Below are 18,430 nucleotides of genomic sequence, written 5' to 3' on the forward strand. Positions count from 1 at the left end.
TTTAAATAAATATAAAAAATCCCATAACCATGGATCAGAAGACAACATTGTAAAGATGGCAATTCCCCTCAAACTGATCTACAGATTCAATCTAATCCCCATCAGAATCCCAGGTGATGTCTTTCTAGAAATTGACAAGCTGATTCTAAAATTCATATGAAATTGCAAGGCATATGTTATACAAAATGATGCTGAAAAAGAACAAATTTAGAAGACATACATAACAACTTTAAAACTTATTACAAAGCAATAGTAATTAAGACAGTATGGTACTGGCATAAGGAGAGACACAATGAATAATGGAATAGAATTGACAGTTCAGAAATAAAACCATGTATCTATGTTCAACAAATTTTCCCCATAAAAAAGTAGTTTTTAATGGGAAAAGAAAACAAAGTTTATAAAGAAATTGTAGGTTTATAGAAAAATCATGTAAAAAATACAGCATTTCCATATTACCCCCCCCCCCCATTATTATTACTACTTTTTTTTGGAGTTTGGGATTTTCTTGAGGAGGGTATAAGTGTTAGGTACCATAGGATGGAGGTGCACTCATAAATTGGTTTATGGCCCTAAGATTTTGCTCTAACTGGTAGGACCCCTTTGGCTTTTTACCAGGAGCAATAGGAGTATCACAGGAGGACCTACAGGGGATGAGAAATTCTACTTTTAGGAAGTTTTGGATGAGAGATTGAATATCTTTGGTTTCTTCCTGCTTCAAGAGATGATTTTTTTTACCTGGGGAAAGGCAGATTCCTTTTTGTGTTGGATTAAACTAGACGGATATAAATTGCTTTTACAGGTAAGTCTGTTTCCAAGACTTTAGGGTCCACCTGACTTCTTAAAAACTTTTTTATTGTATAATATAACACATATACAAAGCAAAGAAAGAAGCAATAGTTTCCAAAGCACTCTTCAACAAGTAATTACAGGACAGATCCCAGAGTTTGTCATGAGCTATTATACCATCCTCCCAGATTTTTCCTTTGAGTTACACCAGAATATAAGAAGCTAGAAGGAATAAATATTTTTTTTATCATCACAGTCAATTTTTTTCTTCTTTCTTGTGTTAACAACATATATCAATTTGTTTGAGAAGCAGTAAATTTCAAAGCACAGCACAACAATTAGTTGTGGAACAGATTTCAGAGTTTGGTATGGGTTACAATTCCACAATTTCAGGTTTTTACTTCTATTTGCTCTAAGATATTGGAGACTAAAAGAAATCCCAATTTAATGATTCAGCAATCATATTCATTTGTTAAAAACCCCCTTAAGAGACCATTTTTGATGTCAATGAAAAGTTATGGGCAGATACTCAAATAGAAATTCCCCAGTTTTATGTCAATTATGTAAAGAAATATAGAATTCCTGAATGGCAACTGCACTTCCTTAATTGCCAATATTTCCTCCCTAAGAAATGAAGTGTGAAATTTTAAATACAATAAAGAACACTTTCCAGACTTTAATAGCAAGCCAACACACCCTGCAACTACACAATTTCAGATAATCTAAAGTAAAAGGATATATGCATGTTCTTCATTCAACATTTTAAAAACCATCTTCAAAAATACACTGTACATACTACTTTGAATACTTCCTCAGTACATTTTTTAAACCCAACAAGTAACATTCTACACAATGGGTCCCAAAGTATGCCAGAATTCACTAGAAACATTTGGAGAAACAAGACTCTTTACACTCTTTGGGCTCATGGTTGGAATTATTTTAAGTGAAAAGCATTTGAACCATAGGATCTCTTTCATCATGTCTGAAAGTTAGCGTGTGCTTACGAAGGTCAAGACATTTTTCAAATAATTTATGCCCATTTTAATCATTTAGAAATGACCTAGTAACTCTGGCATTGTTTCATTTTTTTTCAAGGAGAAATAAAATTAGAGCATTCAAAATAAGCTGCAGTGTCCAACTATCCATATATTGGTTCATTGTTCTTGCCTTTGATAAAAGTGGAAGTATTTAGGGCATAGAAGCTTCTGGAAGGACTGGTTGTTTTATGGTGCTTTACAACATCTACAACAAAGAAACTTTTAATTGGGGTAATTAATTTATACCATGGCACAGCTAAGTACTCAACACAGCATCTGGTACATGCACAAAGCTTGACTCCCTACCTTGGGTGCTTTGGCATGTTTCCCACATCTGGCATCCTTGACAAGGCTGAGATCCAACAGCTCTGTCTCCTGGAAGACAAAAATACAAAAGCATTAAGCATCCACACAGATCTTTTTCACTTTGTTTTATGTCACTGACAACTTTTTCAAAATACTATTACTTTGAGACCTGTCTGAACATTTTTCTGAGGTTGGGGCATATTTCTTCTCTTCTATCACTTATCAATTGAGTTAGAACGGAAACCAAAATATAACTTGTTTGGTTTATTATATATGCTAATACATTTTGGAAATAAAAAGTCTTTGGTTTGGGTCCTCAGTCTATCCCATAAGCCATTCCTAATTCATGACAAATCAGGCTTTACTATTGGAAAATAATCCTGGGAGTCACTCTGCCTTTCAGAGAGGGTATGTGAGTGGGGCAGCGATTATGGAGGAGGGATAGAATGAGATGCTTCTATCAGCTCACAACCTACCCAGCTCACCTGGCCAAGGTAAACCAATGGAGCTGCCTCTCTACCCCACCCTTCTGCATATATACCACATGACTCGTCCTTTTCATTTATTCACCACACACGACTGAACACCCAATGTGCAAGTTACTTTAGGGCACAAGATGCATATGATATAATCACTCCTCTGGATGGATCTATGAGGTGAGTAAAGAAATGCACATTAGTAAGACAACAGAGAGTTTGCAAATGCTAAATTTAAGGTTTACTGCTATGGGGGTTGGCTGAAAATAGTTTTTCCCCCACAGGGCTCAGAGCAAAGTTCATGGAGGAATCATTGATGATGGAGAAGAGGGTAGATGTGGAGAGAAAAGGGACTCACCCCGGTTTGAGAGTATAACCTTAGCAAGCACCCAGACAAGAAAGCAAAAGGAGGTATTCACACCTTTAGACACTTACAGGTGAGAATACTGAAGGGGAAAGGAGGCAGAAGGGAGAAGAGCTGAGAGACATCAGGGGTAAGGAATAGCAAGAGCAAAGACAAAGTGTAAGGGTAGAAGGGGAATCACATGGGGGAACACTGAGAGTTCCGTATGGCTGGAGCACAGACCACCTAAAAAGAAGTCATGGGAAATGGTACCAGAAAGAAATATTGGGCCAAAGGATGGGAATCTTGACAACCCAGCTAAAGACACTGATCCATGAGGTTGGGAGCCACAAGTCACTGTGTTATACAATGGACAATGAGTCAATTGGGAATGGAGAAATTTCCTGCTCCTAGCAGAAGGCACTGCCTCCCATGGATCCTCTGGACAGGAGTGGCTATAACTTCTCACCAAACACCTGGTGCAAAATGGTCTTATTATTCTCCGGCACCAAAGGCTGATCCCATGATTGCAAGTATAATCATGATGAAAAAGAAAGTGAGTTCCCCCACTGAAATGCAAACCCACTCCGTGAGTCCATCAGAACACAAAGGCCCCAGCACACCTTTCTGTGAGATGAAGGGAGGACAGAAACAGTGAAGAAAGTTGGGCTGGGTGGCAACCTAGCAGGGAACCCTCTTTGTAGTATGGAGTAATTGGTCATAAGACTCTCTTAAAGTCACACTACCCACATGACTGGAGATTGTCTTACCAGTGATAGGAAATAATAGTATCAACCGCAGACCCAATGTCTCATTTAGGCAAATGCACGGTTGAGCCCCTGTGGAAGAAACCGTGGAAAACCAGACATGAAGAGGTTGCACATCTAGACCAACTTTCTTCATCTCCACAGCAACAACCACAGAAGCATTGCTGAAGAGCAGAAACATGAATGGAATGGAGTTTGAATTAGAAACTTGAACTTGAATTAGCAGGCGGGAACTCAGAGGAGAGATGAGAGTTGAGAGTGCAAATGAAGGTGGAGATAATGAGAAGAGAGATGGGAGAGATGATACGGAGATAGAAGTGACTGCAAAGAGTCACACACAGTCCTGGGACTTGGAAGTTTGGGCTCTTATCTAGAGAGCATTTTGGAGATGATGGTTTGAGGCGTTTTATCATGAAGAAGTTGTCAGTCATTAATTCATTCATTCAGTCATTATTTACTGAATACCTACAATGTTTCAGAGATAGTTTACATACTGAGGATTAAACAACAACAAAGCAAAGATAAGGTTTCCATGTCTAGGCACTCACAAACATTATTTTACTCTCAAGAAGACATTTCAAAGTGCATTATGTACATGACCTACAGTGGGCTATTGTATCATTTTAGCCAATATTCAAGGAAGTGAAGGAGTTTGCCAGCCTTATAATTCTGGGGAAGAGATTTCCAGTGAGAGAGAACAGCAAGTGCAAATGCACTGGGGCAGGAGCTGTGTATGGGAAGTCAAAAGTCTCTCTGGGACAGGGCAGGGGTATATGGAGTTTTAGCAATACTCTCTGATTTAGTGGTCTTTTTATAGGTGTTTTCTTTATATGTATTCATAAAGCTGTTAACATTAATGTTTGATATACTCCTCTCCATGTTAAATGTTGGTTAACATATATGCACACTTAAAATTTCACATACAAGCACAAAATAAGCTTACTTAATTTTAGAGCAATATTTGCTATTCAAGGAAAATTCCTCCCAGTTGAACAAACAATAGACTTAACACTTTACTTGTTTCTTCATACACACAAAGCCCAAATTGAGTTCACAAAGAACTAGATCTTACCAGGCATCATTACGTGGACTTTTATATTACAGATAATGAACACTATTTTCTCCTCTCAACTCAAGAGGAAACACTCATTCCCCAAGCCACAGAGGGATAGTTAATACCAGCTGCCCGAGGGATTCATTCTGATGCCAAAGCCACTTAGAAACTTCTCTCACTGCATGTAAAATTGCGCTTGTAGGAAAAACACCACGGGGCACTTTCACCATGGGTAATGCGGCATGGGAAACACCCAGGTGGAAAACTGCCCACAGACGCATTCTGCTAGAGAGCCATCATTAAAGGACTGTCTCTCACTTCTATTCCCGCACAGCAGCTGCCCCTCTGGGGCTTAACTGCATCCTATTCTCCTCCACTGAAAACAAAACCAGGAACCCAATGAAGGGGACCACAGAAATGTTACTTTGTGTCATTAAAACTTTTTCTAGGTTAATTTTCTTGTGTTAATAGTTTTAACCACCCACTCTTCTTATTATTAAAAAGCAGTGAAATGTTCCCTTTCTCAGTTCATTTGAGAGCTTTTGTTTCCCAGCTTTAAGGACTTCACTACCCTTGTATGCCTTTCTTTAAAAGAAGGACGCTACATGATTTATAAGCAGAAAACCTGGGTTTGAGTAAAAACTCTAAAAAGAAGTGGTCATGTAATCTAGTTAGTCATTTTACCACCATAAGCATCAACTTTATCATTTTTAAATGAGCATGATAATACTTCCTACAAGAAATCACATGAATGTGATTGATAAAACTATAAATTACCATTATATATTATTATACTATATTACATGAGGGATCTATAACTGCCATTTCTTTATATAGGGAATCATCAAATGAAAAATATTACACGTACTGAATGTAAAAGTGTGCCTAATTGTGAATAATCTAGGCTTAAATTTGACTTAATTGAAGAAAAACTACCGAATGACAAAAGCCATCAATTCCTATTTTACTTAAGTGCCATTTACATTAAATTTTACCCCCTGCAAGCAAACATCTCTCAGTGTTCAGAATTTCAATGGTGGAAATTGTTGTGTACTGACGCTGCTATACTGGGCAAACTTAGCATTGTACTTCATAAACTTAGAGACTCCCCACCTGGACAATCTTTAGAAAAGTAGAGGGAAATGTGTTCTCTGTCATTCCTAAGCCCACCCAGAAAACCAAATGGAATTGGGGTGTTCAAAGCCCGAGGCGTACCTGTTTCATTAAAGGAAGAATGTGCCAACAAAACCTCATTATTTCCAAAACTCACAGTGGCTCCCTCCAAAGCTTGGAGACCACACATCTAGGACCCCCAATATACTCCCTGATGAGCTGAAGGCTGGGCCTTCTCCCAGGTCAGTGCAGATAAAATCAAGTTACCGGTCTTCAAGTTTCCTTGACATTTTGAATGAGTGAGGAGAAAGCTAAGATGGGTGAGCTTAAGGGAAGACTACATTGTCTCTGAGGTTTACTATTCAGTGGAAAGATTTCAATCCATTAACCACAAACACACTGTGAGGTAGATGAGCCACAGAATCCACTGTAAACTCAGGGAAGAATATAATTTAAAACCCAATGTTCTTCAGAAGGCCAATCGCTGTATGTCGTCACCAAATTTCATTAGTCACCCAATATAATCATGTGCTTTACGTTCACACAATGTATAATCAGAGCAGCAATTACGGTCATAAACATTTCGCAGAGAAGATATTAATGGCTGGGTGTGTGGGGGGGTTACTTCGTCCACATGTGGTCTATTTATTAAGTTGTTGACTTCCATTTACCAAGAGTAGAATACATAATATATTTTATTGACTCCCAAGCATCTGTAAAACGCCCAATGTTTTCTTTTATTTTTCCTTTTAACTATTTTAAAGTCCTTTAATGAAGGGTTAGAATTCAAGGAACAGCACAAGGAACAGATTCAAACTCTTTGTTCCTTAACTTTATTCCAATTGTGGGGAGATAAAAATCTCTACAGTTCAACTCTCAGAAAAATCCTCACTCTCTCCCAACTAATCCTCTTGTCTCCTTTGTTCTCTAAGAGGTTAGTTTTCTAGGCTGCTGTGACAAATACCTAAATAAGAGAAGCAACTTCTAGAGAAAACTTGTTTTCTTATATATCTATCACAGCTAAATGCATATAAGATTAACATTCGAAATGAGTAAAAGGCAACTTGATAGTTCAGGGGTTATGAGTTGTATTATAACTGTGTATTAACACACAGTTTTCCCACATAGGTGTGTGAATCCCTGGACAAAAGGACCTTCCTGTATCATCTCTGCTTGTACAATGCATAACATACAAAGCCCAGCAGAGAGCTATACTCCATCCCAATATATTGAACAAACAATACCCCGCTAAGGTATTAGATGCTGCCAGTTATTGGTCTCTAACATGAATGCAGTATATGAAATATCAACCAGACTCAACTTCACCCAGAAAATCAGCCAGGATTTCTAATTGTTAGAAGCATCCTCAAGACATAGCAAATTGTTTGACAGGGTGATGTGAACTACCTTCCATGCCCTCATGTACTCTTAAATGTGATGGGAAAATGGGGAAACCGATGTTGGCTGCTGTTGTCTCTTCTACTTTTGAGTCTGAATATTACCCATGATCCTACTTTCAGATTCTCTGGCCCAGTGGTATGGGCCGGTATATGTTCTTTTCCTTCTTTCATTTTCCCCTTGCCTCTCCTAGACTCATAAGGAATCCATCAAGGTCTTTAGTTCAATACATTGGTCCAGGAACAAAGGTAAGGCCGCAGGAAGATGCTGAACCCAAACCCAGGTAATCTCCTTTAATACATTTTACAATTCAAAGGCACTCTTTAGAGAGGGAGAAATCTTTTATGACATAACTGGATGGAAAACAGGGAAGTCAGAAAGGAGGGTGGCGCCTAGAGAAATATTCAGAAGGCAACTGCAGCATCTATTCATATACATCTATGGCTAAGGTTTGGTTTACAGGAGACTTGTTAAGGTTACATAAGTCTTCTGGAAGACCCACTTTCTCATTCTTTTACCTGATATGTATTTGTTGAGCATCTGCCATGTTTCAGGCACTCAGATAGGTATGAGGAGATATAATGGTAAACAAAACCCAACATAGGCCAAGCACTCATGGAGGAGACAGACTTCAATCTAGGTATGGCTCCAGTAGGGGTAACATTACAATGGGATCAGTGCAAAGAGTAAAAGTATAGAGTCCTATGGGAGTTGTCTCATGTAGGAAGGCCTCTCTGATAAAGTTATGACATGGTTGATTTACGAAAGAAGCAAAAGGGATGGCAGGGAGAAAGAATGTCCCTGGCCCCTGCAGAAGAAACAAGAAAGGCACACATACAAGAGAAAGGACACAGTGACCAGAGCACGCAGGGCCCTACCCATATAAAGCATTGTTGTCATTGCAAGGATTTGGGGCTTTATCCTAAAAGCAATCAAAAGCTGTTGCAGTGTTTTGAGCAAGAGGTTGAACTGACTGGATTTTCATTTTGAAAAGATCACTCTGGCTGCATTTTAGGAACTTAACTGCTGAGGAAGTGGTAAGTGAAGAGCTGAGAGCTATTTGTAGCAAGGTGGTGGTGATGAGATGGTGAGAGGAAACACGTTTGAAATGCATAGATGGGAGTTAAATGGTTAAGCATTAGTGATGGTTTATACGTCTGGATTGGGTGGGAAAGGATGAGCCTGCAAAGAAACAGAGAGCAAGAGGGCCAGGGGGTCTGAGGAAGACCAGAAGAGCCTTCGCCATAGAGGCCAAGAGAAGGGTGGATCCAAAGGACAGAGTAGATATCAATATTGAAAACTGTTGAGAGCTTGAGCAAATAGAAGAAAAACTGAAAAGTAATTGTGATGAGATTAAAGGGTCCTACCACTAAAGGAGACAAGTCAACTAATAATAACAGCAACAGTCATAGTAATAATGACCACTAACAACAGAGAACGAACAATGCACCAAGACCTGTAAGGGATAATTTATAGACTATCTCATGTAATCCTTACAAACACTGCCACATGAATACTTAGTCCTCATTTTATGGACAAGAAAACTAACTGAGAAGCTAAATGACTGCAGTTGGTCAATTGCACAGCTGTGTCATCAGTCCCAACTCTTCGCTACCTGGAAGGCAGAATTCTCAGATGGTCACCTTGATCCCTGCCTCCTGGCATCCACGCCTTTGTGTGGTCCCTTCTTCTTGAATGTAGTCAGAGCCTGCAACTTGCTTCTAACCAACAGGATCTGGCCAAGGTAACAGGCTATCACTCCCATATTATATTACATTGTATGTAAAGGTGGAGGGATTTTACAGATGTAATTAAGGTCCCTAACCACTTGGCTTAAAGTTTATCAAAAGAAAAATATTCTGGCCGAGCCATTAAAAGAGAATTTGGAAGTGAAAGACTTGAAAGAGCAGAAACTAACCTGCTGGCTTTGAAGAAGCAAACAGCTGTGCTCTGTATGCCTATATAAAAAGGAAGCTCTGGGAGCTAAGAGCCTCTGTCCTACAAAAAAAACAAACTGAATTCTGTCAATAACTTGAAAGGGCTTGGAAGAGAAATTCAAGTTCCAGATAAGAACAAAGACCAGCAGACACCTTGATTATAGGCTTATGAGAATCTATGCACAAGATTCTGACCCATGAAACTATGAGATGTTGTTTTAAGTCACTATTAGTAATTATTTAAGCAGTAATTAGGTAACTATTACACTACCTAATTGTTTCAAAGTTCTAATGCATTTAATTAAAAAGGAATGCAAGTACATTGACATATCTTGGCACCCTACCCAGCATAAACATGTCTGCAGGGCTGTCAAATTTATTGAGCATGGCCATCGGGCAGCAATTAGAAGAAGAGAATCAGGGAATTTTGGAGGTGGAAGAATCTCAGATGAGGAAACTGAGCTCTGGAAAAAATATGCAATGGCCCAAGGTTACTGAGACGGATAGAGGACTGATACAGCCCCAAAACTATTTCTTTCTAAAGAATTTTGTTTCCAGTATTGATAAAGTAAGGGGGTATTACTTTAGTAACCCAAATGATAAAACAAACAAAACCCTTGCATCTTTGTTCATGTATCAGAAAAATGCCATGATAAATAGGGGAATAAATGCTAATTTTAAGAGAACGTGTTCAACACATTGTGATGTGAAATATTTTGGCAACTATCTAGTTATTTTGCTCTTTGTAGAACATCGCGTGGGACAGTCCAGCCCCAGGCTGGGCGGTAACCAAATTTTACCCTTCTTATTTTATCCTTTAGCTCCCTGAGAAATGGTAAATGTGGTTAAAAGGGGGAAATTTTAGGTTGCATATATGTTACTAGAATAATTTTTTTAAAAAAATCATAGAACTGTACAAAGAAAACAGTGAACCCTATTGTAAAAGATGGACTGTAGTCAATAGTATGATTATAAAAATGTTCTTTCATGAATTGTAGCAAATATACCACATTAATGGAACGTATTAATAATATAGTGGTAAATGGGTACTCTATTTTATGCATGATTTTTCTGTAAACCTACAACTTCTCTAATAAAAAAAGAGCAAGAAGCCAGAATATATAGGAAAAAGTATTACAAATATACGTAGGGAATATAATAAATAATACAAAGCTATATTCTCCAATTCTTGTAATGTCTGTTTATTTGTCAGTCTCCAAAATTCATAGTGTTTTGTGCTGTATTTTCTCACTTAAAATAAACATTTACTTTCATTCCTAATAACAGAAAAACAACTAATAAAAAAAGTGCTTAAGTAGACAGATAATGCAGTTAAATGACAACGTCAGGCTATTCCCGACAAATCTATGACCGCGGGAAAACATTGCCACCACACAGCCTTCCAAGGCTCTAGGGCACATTGTATTTGGGAATATATTTTAGACATTTTTCAAATGATAAATGAAAAGCAGGTGAAATCTGAAATAACAGCAATTTGATTTATTTTAACCTTACTTCGATGACATTATGAAAAATTGAGATAAAAAGATTCATGATCACCATGGAAAATCCAGATAAATTCTAAAGTTAAATAACATCAGAGATATATTAGATACTTATGAGCATTTTAAAATTTTTCTACTTCTTATTATAGCATTTTTTAAAGAATTCACCACATTTTTGTGTGGACAAATAACGAGGCTACAATTGTTAAGCATTCAGAGTTTAAAAATATATGTAACCATTCAGCTAACGACTGCATTTGCACTGTTCTCTATTACTGGCTGTGCTAAGCAAAGGCCCTCATTTCAGGCTAAGCAGATTAACTAGAAACAGAATCCATCATTCTGCAAATAATTTCATAAATGCTGAAAACTATCTTCATGGATGTTTTGGTTGAACATGGAACCTGATCTCCATAAAAGGACTCTTGAAAATAAATATGGAAATGATATAGATTAATCAGGCAAGCAAGCTGTTTCCAACTTGAAAAGTCCAGGTGATTTAAATATAGCCAAATTTTCCCACTGAAACATTTGAAATGTTATCTTTGGTTTATACCTATTTCACTATGGCTAAACAGCCTATCAGGCATTTTTTTTAAGTTGGCAGTGCCAGCTGCTTCTATTCCCTTAACCTTATCTTAATGGAATATTTGAATACATCACCTATCTGCTTATAATGTTAAATGCCTTTATTTCCCCAGATCAGTGGGTCTCAAAGTGTGGTCCCTGGACCAAAAGCATTAGCATCACCTGGGAATGTGTGAAAAATATCACATTTTCTGGCCCTATCCTAGAACTACTGAATCAGATTCTCTGGAGATGGGTCCTAGCATCCTCGACTTGATTCCCATTCAATCTGAAGTTTCAGAACCTCTGCCCTGGCTATTAAACAGAGGCAATGACTGTCCACAGAGAAGACTATTTAACCAGTACCAGAAGTCATTGCAGGACGTTCTGACACTTGGATAATTTGCCTAGACCCACTTAAAAATAACTGCATCGGAGTTCTTAATAACAATGAGAGAACAGCTATTACCATTTCTTCAGTCTGCTATATTCATCAGTATCACCAATTATCATTGTAGATAAAAGTGACAATTTCCACATTGGGCTTAGAGGCCAAAGTCAATGAGAGGTTCTAAAGATGCCTGGCATATGTTCAGATGCTCTGATTCATCCCTGTGCATGAGACATCTGGGTTGGCAACCCATGCATTTCCTTTTATCTTTAATCATTCAACCCTGGCAGTGGTAGAGGCTTCCATAATTTTTGAAGAATACGTAAATGATATTCTTTTTAAAGAAGAACTGCTTCTTAAGACCACCTTTGGTTTTATCTTGCAAGACAGACGAGAATCTAGTTCATTCTTTTCCAGTGCTAATTTGTGGGGCTGAGAACTGAATATGTTTAATGGGGAGAACCACGTTTAATGAATTTTCCTGAGAAGGACATTCAAGCCAACCAAGAAATCAGCCACAAGGTCCCACCTAGAAGTAAACACTCCTTTTCACTCAACTGTTGATCAATTGCGACACTAATTCAGGTACACGAAAGGAGGCTAGCAGTTCATACCAAGAATTACAAAGGACTAAAAAAGTCTGCTAAATCCAGGCCCCTTTTTCCAGACACTCAGAACATCTGAAGACAATTACCATAAGAAACTCTATGGATTCCCCACCTGGTTCCCCACTGGCCCCCTTTACTGGTTTGACAACCATTCCCCATTTTCTGTGGGCTTCACTCCTGACAATTGACACGAGCAATCTTCGACCTCTGGTCTGCTGGAGCCACTTCACCCAGAAGCACAGAGAGCAAGAAGTGCCTGGGGGGCTGTATCCTACCTGGGAACGCAGAACCCTGGCTGACAGGTGCAGGGGTGTGGCCACCCGGCTGGCTTGCCTAGGGGCAGGACAAACCCCAGGTGTAATTTATGCCTGCAAGCTCTCCACACAGGTAAGGATATTGTAGGACGTCACCTGAAAGCTCATCTTGGTTGGGCTTCTTTCTCTTCCCTGACCTGTTTCTCCACTCTCTTACTGCTGTCTTCTGGAAGCTCTTCCCCATTAAATCACTTGCACTCATCCTTTTGCATCTTGGCCTAGAGCACAACCCAAGACAGCTACCGTTTGTAAATAATCAGCTTAGACAATAATGTTCAACGCAAAATTATTCGGAATCCCATATATACTATTTTTTTAAAACCACATTTGTTTTTATATCAGTTATTTTCTTTGGCTTTGGATATATTTCTGCTTGTTTTTAGATTTCTTTAAAATCTGTCTTTGGAAATAGTTGTAGTCATTAAGCTATCTCCACCAAATGAGCATTCTCTGAGATCAGGATTCTCAGTCACCATAGACCTAAGTTTTCCTTAAGTCATTCTCAGTCAGATTTTAGAATATTTTGACCATTTCCTGGGAAGTAGACATCTGGGCACATATCATCTAATCTAATGTGCAAATACTTTTCTCAAAAGTGTTGTTACATTATAAACTAAGCTAAGAGGCAGTTTTCTGTTTTTCAAGAAGGAATATTCCTTTCTGAATAAAAAAAAAACTAAAAGCTATAAAAAGCTTCAGCTTACCTAATCCCCAAACCAGAATTCATTTCTGACACATTCAGAGCGGAAAAGAAATCTGTTCAAATCCTCTATATTTTAGGTCACTTTTTTTTGGTAAAGATTTATTTTATTTTTCACCCACTTCTTCTGGCTTTCATCCATGGGGCTTAATTTTTTTTTTTTTAATCTATAAGGAAACATACAAAACTTTACAACAAAGATTAATATTATGATTTTTGAAAATGCCTTTGTATAAAAATACCACCTTTGTAGGTATTTTCACAAACACGGTTGATTTGGTAAGGGAGTCAGGGAAGAGCAATCACAGTGAGATTCAAGGGTGGGAAAGTCTGCAAAATCAAAGGGTTACTGTTCTTGAGAGGAGAACCATGTAGGAAGAGGAAAGAAAAAAGACCTGATAATCTGTAAGGGAGCAAACTAAATATGTACCAAGAAGATAAATTTCAAGGCAAAGACAGATGCCTACATAAAGGCTACCCGCCAGGAAACTTGGGATAATGCAGGATGGCAGGGATTGAGAAGACAGAGGTGATTGGGACATATGGTTTTGGGTATAAGGTATCGTTACTGTGGAAAGGAGGGTTGGTTTGGTTTTTTTTTTCCCTTTACACAAGTTAGTTAAACACTGAAGTGATTTTAAGACAGAAAAAAAGGATTTTAAGTTACCAGAGAATGATGTGGACAGATGTGGGAGGTGAACAGTGGGTTAACTGTTGTCAAGGGAAAAGGTGAAGAAATGACTGTTGGAATTCTTTAGCTTAGGAGTTGAAAAGGGAAGATGGAGCAACATGCCTATATATGCTTCACGTCTGCACTCCTTAACAATGAGAAATGAGATTTTAAAAACGTATAATTTTTTTTACAAGGCATTCAGTTCATCCCAATTACTGCTTAAGAATAGTAGGCAGAAAGAAAGAAAATAAAGAAGGGTAACGAATAGAAGATATTTGTCATCTTCCAACCCATCCTTGTCTTGCTCTTCAAGAGAAATTCTTACATTTGCTACCTTCATGAAAAACTTTGAAAAGTACCAAGACAGTACAATTTCTATAAATTGTTACGAAACACAGAATCTTTCAAAGACTAAAGGATGAAAAATTAGAAATGAGAAGAATAAGAAAAGACAGAGGTAAGGAAAGTGACAAAGATACCCAAGGATAAATTGAAAAAATTGCACCCTGAAGATAAAGTGCATGAATGAAATTCATTCTCGGAGTAAGGCACACACACACACACAGGCACAAAATGAAAAATATTTTAGATTTTCTTCTTACATTCGACATTTTTATGTTATATTTTTAGTAATACTTTTAGAAGGAAAAAGGGAAGGGACAAGGGAAGGAGAAAGGAGGGGGAGGACACACAATGGTACGTAATCTTCGGAAGCACGTGAGTCTATGGTACCAGAAGACAGAGAAAGCAAACACGCTGGGATCAACCCCTAGGCTGGCCATTCCTGGGAAGATTCAGGGCAGGAAAGAGATGCCCAAGAGCAAATGAGGAAAGAGAGAAAGACACAGCACTGCCTCCCTAGGTTTCCTCTCCCGGGGACATGCCACTAGGTGATGGTCGCAGATGTGGCAACAAGTCTACCTACACGCTCACTAGGAGGTCACCGAGAGATGGACCTGACTTGTGTTTCCGCACATGCTTAGGCATGAATTTCACCTTGAGAAGGCGGAAGAAGACGACTCAGAGAACAGAGAGGAGTCTTAGAATGGTGCCAGAAAGTCAACCACCAAATCCAGCCCTCGGCTAACTTCCCTGAAATATTAAGTTGGATGATGAATATAAAAGAATTGAGAGTGAGATATTTACCAAATAAAATCACCACCAGCAGAAAACAGAGCAGATTTCTTTGCAACCTCTCCCTTCTCCAAGTTAAGACATTTCCATTTCTGAATGCCTCCTTTGTAAATATAGTTGAGGGAAAACAGATTTTAATTGTACTAAAATTTATGACTAAGGTCGAAATAATCCAAAGAAATAGTCATTCGCTTCCTTAACCGCTTGAATAATAATAATTATATTATTAATATAATACTTCTATATATTTATTAATAATAATAAGCCATTTCCTGGTTTGTGAGCTATTTTCTTGCTCCACGTCATCACAAAGAATTGCATTTTAATCAACATCACAGTATACCTTTTAAACTAAGCCCAGTAAGTTAATGCCCAGCAATTTCCAAACTTTCCATCAAGGACTCACTCTGAATTTTTGTTCTTCAACTCAACAATTTGCAACAGTATGATGAATTACTTTGTTCTCTAGAGTTAGAACAATGGAATTTTATGATCACTTATAAATCCTAAATTTTGACCAGAATCACTGTTCCTGGGTAGATAATTTTTCTAAATAAAAAATTCTTGCATCTTTAACATAGTTATTGAGTACTCAGAGGAGAGATCACTTTCATTATAGCACAATATATTTCTTTGTGCTCAGAAGAAAGTAAGCCCCAGAAATAAATGTTCTTTTACTTCCCTTATATTATGAAAGAAAAAAAATGCCCAGGACAAGATTATTAAATCTGTTTAGCTCAGACCCTGGACTTTTGTTTAGTTGAAAATATTCTACCTTGCTTTGCCTTAAGGTTTTCCGGTTCATTTCCTTACCTCTTGGCAATGTATCCCCCACATATCTTTGGCCTAATCACTCCTATCATTCTAATAACTGATTTGTTTTCTTTTTGGGCCCACAGTGAAAACCTGTTATGTTTCACAACCTAGGTTTTGTGTTTTCAATTTCAAGTTAAACGAATCACATTTCCTCTATGTGGGTCAGTCAAAATTAAGTACAGAAATCTCCATGTAGCAAAACTGGTACTTTTTGCCTTATGATTATGGAATTAAATTATCTTGAGTCTTAAGCACTGTATGTCTTTCAGGCTTTTTTTTTTTTTTCAGTGCAAAAGCTGGGGCATATCAAAGAGTCCAACCTCAGAGAACCCGCAGATTGGATACTTTGGTAGTGTTGGATAGAAAGGTTAGTGGTTCCCAAAGTGGTCCCTGGACTAGCAGCATCAGTATCACCTGGAAGTTGTGAGCGATGCACATTTATGGGTCCCTACCTAGGCCAGCTGAACTGGAAACTCTGGTGATAGGAACCAGCAATATGTGCTATAAAAATTCTCCAGATGATGCTGATACACAAGCTTGAGAACCACTGGAATGGACACATGGATTGCTAACAAACATCATGCAGCTATATCAGGGTTTTTTGTTCTCAATAATTTGCTTATTTTAAAAAGCACTCATATTTACTTTAATGTACTCAGAAAAAGCATGTCATCCTATTTAAAGAAAATACTTGATGCTTATGATGATCAGATGCTATTTTTAAACAAAGGATATGAGTAACTGAAAATTGAGATGCTGGGAGTGGGGGCTGGAGGAAAGAGAGATGGAGAGAGAGAGAGAATATCAGTGCAAATACAAAGAAAAAATTCCTGACACAATAGAGTCTCACTTTAAATCATAAATATTTTGCAAGTCTATTTTTAAAGTTAAGAAAAATGCAGCATGAAGAGGTTCTTTGTTACATAAAAGGTCATGTAATACTGGGACTATAAGTAGTTTTCCCTTATTATTTTTATTTTAATTATATATAAGCATTTTCAAGTGCTTTAAAAATTTTTCTGATGAAATCACTGCAATGGCATAAAAAGCCAAAGGGCTAAATCTCACCATTGCACCGATTACTGAATGCCACGTTGTACTGTAAGTGTGTTACAACAGTGCCACGCTGCCCTCTGCAAAGATGTAATGATTTGCTGGGTTCTGCACTGACCTGTCTGTGTAGAGCTTAAGAGTGGGGTGGCTAAGTCTCCACCACAATGTGTACTTTGTCTTACAAAGTAGAGAAAATTGCAGGGAAATGGCTGCCTAATCATGGGCCACGTATCACAGCACCACTTCCACTTAAGAAAGAGAAGTGTGGGGGGTGCAAGGGTAGTTCAGTGGTAGAATTCTCGACTGCCATGTGGGAGACCTGGGTTCGAGTCCCAGCCCATGCACTTCCCAAACAAACAAACAAATGAGAAACCAAACAAAGCAAAAATTCAACAAATGGTGCTGCAATAAGGGATATTCACACGGAAGAAGAATGAAATGTGACCCCCGTCACACAGCATACAAAGAAAAAAAAAAGAAAGAGAAGTGTGACTTATTCTCACAAATGGAATGGAAGTAAGAGGGATGACAGTCATTTCTGGCCTTTTTCTTTCCCCTTCTTCTTTCGACAGAAGACAAGAGGGAACTAGAAGATATGGAGACACTAGACTGGACACAGTCGAGGTCCCTTAGTAACGAGGTAGGAGAAAGCCATCTTCACACCAGAAACACCTGCACTGGACTCTTAAGTGAATGAAAACATTTTTGTATTGTGAAGCCATTGGAATTCTGGAATTTACCTTTTATAGTCATTGAGATACTCCAATTAATACACGGTTTGTATGACCATTTTTTTTCTCCAACGGACAAATACCACTATAGTCAACTCACAAAATGTCACAGGCACATGGTATATTAAAAAAGGGAAAACATATCCAAGATGCTCAATGAACGCCAAACAGGAAAAGCCCAAATAGACCCACACTGTACCATGCTATCATCAAACTGTCAAATGCCAAACACGGAGAATTTTAGAAGCCGCAAGAGAGAAGAAATGTGTCATGTACAAGGGAAAGTCAGTAAGATTAAGGACCGATTTCTCACCCAAAACTATGGAGGCAAGGCAGTGAGTGGGATGATGTATTTGAAGTAATGAAATAAAACATACATTACCAACCAAGAATCCTATATGTGGCTAAACTTTCTTTCTAAATGGAGGGAAGGAATGAGAGATTCCCAGACAAACAAAAGCTGAGGGACTTACTCTCCACTAGACAGGCCCTACAAAAAATGTTAAAGGGAGTTCTTCAGCTTGAAAGGAAAGGAACCTAGACTACTGAGCAAGACCACATGAAGAGAAAAGATCTCCGGTATAAAGATACTGATATGGGTAAATATAAATACCAGTAATTCTGTATTTTTTATTTGTAACTCCACTTTTGACTTCTTACAGGATCTAAAAGGCAAATGCATGAAATTTGCTGATAAAGTAATGGTTTTGGATTCATA

At 38.1% G+C, this 18,430-nt stretch overlaps 1 protein-coding gene across 3 annotated transcripts in view; it reads right to left on the bottom strand.

The window, feature by feature from the left end:
* PLCB1 (phospholipase C beta 1) overlaps positions 1 to 18,430 on the bottom strand; it is a 706,046-nt gene that overhangs the window by 476,811 nt on the left and 210,805 nt on the right. For all 3 annotated transcript variants that reach the window (XM_077115679.1, XM_077115662.1, XM_077115670.1), the window contains exon 3: positions 2,133 to 2,201. Coding sequence is in view for 2 of the 3 variants with exons in the window: in XM_077115662.1 (XP_076971777.1) it covers positions 2,133 to 2,201 (69 nt within the window). In the remaining variant the exon portion in view is untranslated. The remainder of the gene's footprint in view (positions 1 to 2,132; positions 2,202 to 18,430) is intronic.

This window comes from Tamandua tetradactyla, chromosome 1 (assembly GCF_023851605.1).
Source record: "Tamandua tetradactyla isolate mTamTet1 chromosome 1, mTamTet1.pri, whole genome shotgun sequence".
NCBI lineage: Eukaryota > Metazoa > Chordata > Mammalia > Pilosa > Myrmecophagidae > Tamandua > Tamandua tetradactyla.